This window comes from Castanea sativa, chromosome 8, assembly GCF_040712315.1.
Source record: "Castanea sativa cultivar Marrone di Chiusa Pesio chromosome 8, ASM4071231v1".
Lineage (NCBI taxonomy): Eukaryota > Viridiplantae > Streptophyta > Magnoliopsida > Fagales > Fagaceae > Castanea > Castanea sativa.
Genome location: NC_134020.1, coordinates 53,379,135 through 53,387,101, shown reverse-complemented (window position 1 = coordinate 53,387,101; position 7,967 = coordinate 53,379,135). Strand labels below are relative to the sequence as shown.

Genomic DNA, 7,967 nt, shown 5'->3' with positions numbered 1-7,967 from the left:
ATAAAAATAATTAATATCTACGATATATGTAAACATATATATATATATATATATATATATATATATTCTTTATTTATGTCTGTCTACACCAAAACTTGATTGGTGTCTTGATATAATGATAAATAGTTATTATCAGAAGCAGATGCTATAGGTTGAAATTTTCTTTAAAAAAAAAAAAGTAAAATCAATTTGAGAATATTGGCCAAGGAGAAAGTCAAATCCAAGAAATTTTTTTTTTTTTCAAGTGCTGAACAGTCTATCATTTCAATTTTATAATGCTTTGGTTGCCAAGAAAATAAAAGAAAAGGAATTTATTTTGATGTTAGGACTTAAGGAACACAGTCAGGCGTTTTGTCCCAGAGGTTAAGACAGTGCCACCCAAGGTATTCTTGGTTGGATCCACAAACCTCTTCTCTAGTGCAACTTTTATCAGTAGATTTTAATCATCATTCATGTTGCAATTTCCAAACAGAGAGCAAATAAATTAAGAAGAAAAAAGGGGGTATTATAGCTAAGCATTCTTTTGACACTAGTGAAGAGATTACATAATTCCATATTTCACTAACATCATCAATTTTCAAATCTTGAAATTAGTACTTCACTTTACAGAACCAACATGCAAACCTATTATGATTTATCCCAATATAATGCTCAGAAATTTCAAATTTGTCCAAGCAATCGCTAATCTATACATCAAAATTGTGTTGTTTGAGAGGTAACAAATCGGGTGTTGCTCAATCTGGAACCCGGTCATAACCGAAAGAACAGATGAACCAGTGGACTGCCAAGAAAACTAAAATAAATAAAGGAATGAGGACAGTTGATGTTAGTTCCATGGTAAAAGCTCAAAGTTCATATACTGCTGATGTAATTCACACATCCTATTAATCTTGAAGAATATGGACATCTAGTATTGTCTATTTCTTCTCTGCAGCCCAAGCCTCTCTCCCCTACCTTTTCCCAATGTAAACATAGGGCTTGAGTCTCAGGTATCGACTCTTGATGTTTAACCATGTTGAGGTTGGATATATATACTTTGAAGTTCTGATTGGTGCACATTTGCACGATTTACGTTGGTGGCTGAGGATTGATTGCCATTTCCGGATTCTGCCAGCATCTGAAAATATGCGTGAGGACCCCAACCTGCACATTTTCCATAAAGATATATTTTTAGACCATTAATCCTCTTAAAAGATTAAAATGTTAATCTATAAATCAGAATGAAAAAAAAGGAATATAAAAGTGTAATTCTGCACTCATGACCTCTTTGTTGCAAAAAATATGCAATTATCAATGTTATCCAAGGCACAAAAAGCTACGCTCATGACATCCTTCAGATAAGTTTAAACATTATACTAAAATAAAAATTCCGAGCAAGCTGGTATTATGTTTAGTATGCAACAAAATAGTTATAGCAAAAATATTAAACAATGTATTTTTTCTTTCTTCATTTAATAAGAAAATAAATGCAAACAACAAAAGCAAAACCTTTTTAAGACTACCAAATATGAATTTTGTCATTCATAACAATCTGCTCCAATTACAGCATATCATACATAATCATTGAGAAAAGAAGAGGCCCTTACCATCTATATCATATGGAGGCGGAAAGAATTGCAAGTAACAAAATGACGCAATAGTAGTCCCTGCACAATAAGTTCAATTTAGAAAAAGTACAAGGAATTCTATGCCCTCAACAAACAATTCAGCACAAAACTAATTAAAAAAGAAAAAAAAAAAAAAAGACAATCCAGCACAAAAAACTTCAAAAATAAAATATAAAAAAAAATACTTGACAAACAGACCTATAAGTCCTCCAGCAAAAACATCTTGCCAGTGATGCCAATAATCATCAACTCGAGAAACTCCAACCAGAGCAGCAACTAGTAGTGGCAGGAAAACGATACAGAGTTTTGCAACATGGCCCCTACGATCAAATACCCTGACTTTTCCAGACAAATACCAAGCAAGAAAGCCAAGACCTGCAAAGGACCCTAAAACCAAAAGACAGAAAAAATTATCCTAATGTTCGTATTTTAAAGGGATATTTCTATGTCCTATGGATATCCATATCCATAGAGAAACTATAAAATCAAATATTACAAAGAAATTCCACAATGCTCATTATTATGAGAATTTTGGCAACCTAAAGAATCTACTAATCCAAAATTAAAACAAAAAAAAGTAAAACTGACTGATCATAATCCTTTATAAAGGAGCATTGACTTATTTGATATCCAATTTTAATCTACACACCCAAATATTGATTGAAGAAGTGATGATTGAACCTTCTTTATCTTGGAAAATGCATGGTTTGCTATAGTCAATTTAACATTTGAAGTACAAACTTATGCCCATGACACATCAATGAAGATGAAGCTCAACCTTTGGGTACCGATTACAAGTTTCATACACAACAGAAGTAGGAAACTTTCTGATATGAAAGCTAAAATTTGTCCCAAAAGGAATACAACAGCATCCTTACAGTGCCCCTAACTTAATGAAGTGATTAGATGCTTACAAGATGTATGCCCACTTGGGAAACTTTTGTATCCTTCCTTAATGACACTCTTTATTCCACTACACATAACGTCCCCTGAGATAATGGCTGTCGCATTGCCTGCGATAGTAGGATGAAACGCCTGCAAATATTATACACCAATGGCACTTGACTGAGAAAAGAACTAAGCAAGAGCAAAGAATTTATTATAACATAGTCAAGTAAACAATGTAGAGAAAAGGAAAGCCAGGGGAGTTGATGAACATGAGAGCCCACCGGTTTGCCATCAGGGAAACAACGCCAAAAGAAATCTGGACGTGGACGACCAACAGCATCTTTGATTGCATCAGTTATAACTCCAGTAAGAAGTACAGAAAACAGAAGGCCTGGACATGCATACAATATCCACTTAATGTTATTAGTATGGTAGAATAACATGCAAACAAGCATTGGTATTACATAAATTTCAAAAGAGAGGAAGAGCTACCCAATATGGCATGGTGCAAATCATAAACATCCTTTTTGATGAAGTAGTAAATAAGAAAGATAACAAAAGGCAACAATATTGCAATAATCTGTTGAATCAATGGACAAGAAAAGGGTTATTAGTTTTTTCATGTTGCAAGTAACTAACACGCAAATTCCACGTAGATGAAATTTTCTATAAATTATTTGTTTAAAGGGCCCAAACTTACTGGAACAGCCCAAAAGGGAATGGTATTGTCTTTCAATGGGTATTTGAGGTCTGTCATCATTTCCTCTCCCACAAAGTGGTGGAATGGCTCTATAATGTTCAAAACGACCTCAATCACCACAAGAAGCAACAAAATCAGCCAATCATGCATATGTATTTTTGCCACGGCAACTCCATGGGATCTTACAGTGTGTGCAGCACCACCCAGGTTGACTGGCATTTTCCCTGACCTGATGATAAATTAAAAGGTTTGTCAATGGAAATTACATTAAAAGATGTAAAGCAATATAACTGACCACAAAAAGTGAAAAAGAAACATATCACATAAAATAATGTTACAGTAATGAAAGGGAAGTACAACCAAAAGTTTTTAAACGAGGAGATAGAAAAGGAAAGATAGAAAAAAACAGAAGAAATATTTCCCGTAAATAGATTTAGATAATTAGATGCCAAACAATCACACTGATTTTTGTTCAGACATCAACCATCAGCTGTAATTTCAGGCAGACAACAGTTAAAAAATAATTGCGGAGAAAATGGGTCAAATAATAAATATGCATATTCTAGGATCTGATGTAAAACAAAACGTAATCACAAAATTTATTGTACACAATACAAGGAAACTCCAACCCTTCTCCATTTTTACTAACCAATGCATAATCTTCTCAAGAATGTAAATAGTATACTTTTGTTGGAAAATCTTTCTAACATATAATCAGAAGCCTTATGCCTCTGGTCCAATAGAGGTGATTCAAATATCAAGGATAAATTATATTACAAGTTATCGACCCCACGAATCTATTCCGAAGCCATTAGAGCCCTTTAATAAGTAACCTTGAAAGGTTCTAAATGAACCAAGACTGCTGCCTAATCGATTTCAATTAGCACCTAACCACAGTCAAAACAGGTCAAACCACAGGCAGTATGAAGTACAAAAAGGAGCAGCCCAGCATCAAGTAAAAATTAACTGCTCACAAGCAAGCACAGTGTACCTAAATTATGTTCAACATTCATAGGACCATGAGCAGACCAACAATAACCAAGCCTTAGTCTCAAACTTTTGGGGACAGTTGCGGATCCTTAACAAAGTAGTTAGGGTTGGTCTCACATATTCGTTTATGCCATTCTATTCTATCTGAAGTTGTACAATCTGATACCTCCTTAATTGACATGTTCTTTTTTACTACATATATTAATGTTATTTTAGGTCTTCTTATACCTATGTTCATTCCCTCAACTAGAATCAACCCAGTCTTTCTCACTGTCTCGCCTTTGCACATGACATGAGCAAACCAATCTTGTATTTTTTTTTTTTTGGATAGGTAATAGAAGTTTTATTGATAAAAGTACACCATGTTCATGATGGTGAACTCATTGTACTTGAAACAAATCAAGCAAAACTAAAAGAAAGTAAGAAATAAAAAATAGAAATACAATGGGTAGAACCCCAAACACAAGACCACCCAAATAAAGTCCCAACTAGCATAGACTTCAAAAGATCTACAGGTCTCTCAACATCTTTGAACATACAAGTATTGCGTTACCTCCACACTATCCACATAAGACAAGTTGGTACCATATTCCAAACATTTGAAAGACATTTTCCCAAACAATTCCTCCATGCAAAAAAGAGAAGCAATTGTCTTCGGCATCTCCCACTAAATCCCAAATATCAGAAAAGTTTCACTCCATAATGCATGAGCAAACTTACAATGGAGCAGAATATGATCCATTGATTCCCCATCACAATGACACAAGCAGCACCAATTAACAAGGGACAGACCTCTCTGCAAGGTTGTTGATTGTGAGTATCCTATCCCATGCGGCTGTACATAAGGACTTTCTAAAAGGAAAGTTCTATGATAAGCCACATTCCATTTGGGCTACTTGGTGGGTCTAACTGTGAAAAGAATATTCATAAAATTGATAACAACCTAAAAGGTTTCCCATACGAACTCCCTCTCAGTTGTATTGGTGTTAACTACCTGAGTCAAGGTTAGCTCCCACTGTTCACCCAATCATTAAGTAGGGATGCATGTTTGCACAAAGTACTGTGTTACTAGGTAAGATTAGATTGCTAAGCAGGTTTTTGTATTATGATACAAGTGAACAAATATTCATAGCATTGATAACAAAAACAAATATTTATTAACAGGGAACAGAATGAACAGATGAAGTAGTAGCATCTATACCATGCAATTCAGCTGGAGAAAAAAAAAAAAGCCAAAGCAATTTTAACATCTACTTCTCCATAGGCAACCTACACCAACCATAACAATTTTGCAAAGTGCTATACTTGAAGGTAGCAACCATAACACCATCACAAATAATTTTAAAAAATCAATAATAGATATATATGGAAAGAAAAATGATAGACAGACACACGGGGTCAACAGAACAAGAAGTTAAATGGGAAAATTACACAATAGGAGCAAAAGAGATTCTTTAACTTGAGATAAGGTTCATCTAGAAAGCTTTTGTATATTGTTCCTAAATCATTTATCTGAAGATCCAGTTTAAGTACTTAGTAATTTAATTAAAACAAAATTTTAAATGCATATCAAAGATTCACAGTACACTTACAAGACTAGAAGGAGTTGAAGGCTATCAACTGCAAATAATGACAATTTGTCTAACAGAGAGTTTGTGACGTTTCCAACAAAAAGATTAGAGGTCTAAAAAGGAAATCCACTCTGGATATTTCTGAAATTCTGTCATGCGTGTACTAATTTTCTTGATCCTCATCCCATTGTTGTCTACCGAAATTATTGCATAAAAAACCATTCCAATCCAAACTGACATAAATTGAAACAAAGACCGCCCTCCAATAATCTCATACATGTATTTTGCATCCAGAGTTATAATCTTTGTGTTGGTAAGGACAACTACAAATTATGACAAACCAATAATACACATCTATGACCATCTTGGTATAGTCTTTATGGTTCTTATGGAACCTACCCGTGAAATAATTTAGATCACCAACCACTGCCGACATGACTTTTTGATAGAATGCTTAATGGAGGACAACCACTTAATAATGACCTATTATGTCCAAAATTGTTTTGAACAATTTGTTGGCTGCTCCAAATGTAATTTTCCCTGAATACAACTTCTGATATCATATCATTGACTCCTAAGGTACCTCTAAAAAAAATTAAAAAATGTTAATTCAATTGCGTTTGTAACCTGCCAATAGAAAAACGTTATCATTATTATTAAATTGTTGATTCAGTTTGAGAACTGTGCTGGTCTCAGGCCTTTTGAATGGCAAGGCTAGCTACATAAAATGACAAATCATTATTTTATTCTGCAGAGTGGAAATTTTTTGGCACATACACAGAGACACATAGTCATGGATCTAGCCAGAAACTATTCAAATTAAATTAAAAATAATGCTTGACTTATCAGCGGCATTATAATACAACTAAAAAGACACATCACTAAAAGTTCCAAAACTATTTAAATTTGACAATTTGACCAGGCGGCTCTCTTGTATTGCTCTGTAGCATAATTCAAAATTTTAACTCAGAAAACAAGCTGTTACAAACATATATATTGTGCTCAAAAGCTTGTAAAATAAAATCTTCCAAGTGAAAAATATAAATAAGACTATAATATTATTCCCGTCCCTAAAGTTTGCATGAATTTCGTTTTTCCTCCATAAACTGTTATTGTTTTTTTGATAGTTTAGAGATGAAAAACAAAAATTTTAAACTAAGTTTAAGAACGAAGAATGAAATTAAGAAGGAAAACAATATTTTAGCTTTGAAAAAAGAAAAGAAAAAGTAACTACTTGACTGACATTGATGATTGATCAAGTTTTTAACTTTTTAATAATTTAGTGATCAAGATAAATGCAAATATACAAATATGAAATCTTTAGTAAGAGACCTGTTTGGAAGCTAAGAAACTGAAAGAAAAGAAGAAGAAAAAATTCAAACTTTCGGATATTTGAAATTCAAATAGCAGAGACAGTGAAAAAGAAGCCCAACTCATTTGAACCGAGCATTATAAACAACTACTCATAATTCTAGTCCATATTTCTCGAGAACCAAACGGAAAAGTAACCCAGAAAACATACAATACAGAACAAATAGTACATTAAAGAATCACAGCAAAAGAGCATCACAATGAGTTTAAGAAAAAAAGCAAAGAAAAGAATAGATTCACAGAGAGAGAGACCAACATACATGAAACTGAAAATTTACTTTACCTGAGAATGTAGAAGAGTGCGAGAGAGAATTGGAAGCGTTTTCAGTGAGTGAGAGAGAGGCATACAAAGTGTACGAGCGAGAGAGAGAGAGAGAGAAACAGAGGAAAGGAAAAAGCCCGTAGAATTTACGCGTAAAGACAGTGAGAGTGTGAATCAGTACTGAAGACAGTGAAACAAGTATGAGATTTTGAGAAATACATATGGGGAATTACAACTAGTCCTTCCTTAGATTAGTTTGGTTTTGCTTTGAATATCCTTACTGCCTCTGCAATAATAGAAAGAGTACAAAAAGAAACCGTTTTTTTTTTTTTTTGCTTACTAATAAATTATTTTTTTCCTTCTTTTTGGGGTTTTAATTTTTTTTTTCTTACTAATAAATTATTTTTCCTTCTTTTTGGGGTTTTAATTTTAATTTTAATTTTTTTAAATCAGTGGAGTAGTTACTTGGGGTTTTTGGGGAACTATTACTCTGGAGTTTGGGGAACTATTAAGTAAAAACCGTTTTTCATTGGCTTCAAGGAATTTATTTTTTTGAAATTTTCACAAGTGTTTCAATT

At 33.3% G+C, this 7,967-nt stretch overlaps 1 protein-coding gene across 2 annotated transcripts; it reads right to left on the bottom strand.

Annotated features, from left to right (window-relative positions):
* Nucleotides 1–538: 538 nt before the first annotated feature.
* On the bottom strand, nt 539–7,606 carry LOC142608006 (lipid phosphate phosphatase 2-like). 2 transcript variants are annotated; one of them, XM_075779706.1, is made up of 8 exons: nt 7,411–7,606; nt 3,196–3,424; nt 2,988–3,075; nt 2,777–2,886; nt 2,522–2,642; nt 1,806–1,994; nt 1,587–1,646; nt 539–1,143 (listed from the first exon to the last, which is right to left on the bottom strand). In XM_075779706.1, exons 2-8 carry the CDS (start codon nt 3,412–3,414, stop codon nt 1,007–1,009), a joined length of 924 nt encoding a protein of 307 aa, XP_075635821.1. In that variant the 5' UTR covers nt 3,415–3,424; nt 7,411–7,606; the 3' UTR covers nt 539–1,006. The 2 variants fall into 2 exon arrangements, with proteins under 2 accessions (XP_075635821.1, XP_075635820.1); XM_075779705.1 differs by lacking the exon at nt 7,411–7,606 and adding an exon at nt 5,778–6,203.
* Between the last annotated feature and the right edge of the window lie 361 nt (nt 7,607–7,967).

Bases quoted from the DNA above. Each gene is read 5' to 3' on its own strand.
- LOC142608006 (XM_075779706.1), bottom strand. From the start codon at position 3,414: ATGCCAGTCAACCTGGGTGGTGCTGCACACACTGTAAGATCCCATGGA. The intron at 3,076-3,195 runs GTAAGTTTGGGC...TTGATTCAACAG, and splicing joins TTCCCTTTTGGGCTGTTCCA to ATTATTGCAATATTGTTGCC. The intron at 2,887-2,987 runs GTAGCTCTTCCT...ATGCATGTCCAG, and splicing joins TTTGCACCATGCCATATTGG to GCCTTCTGTTTTCTGTACTT.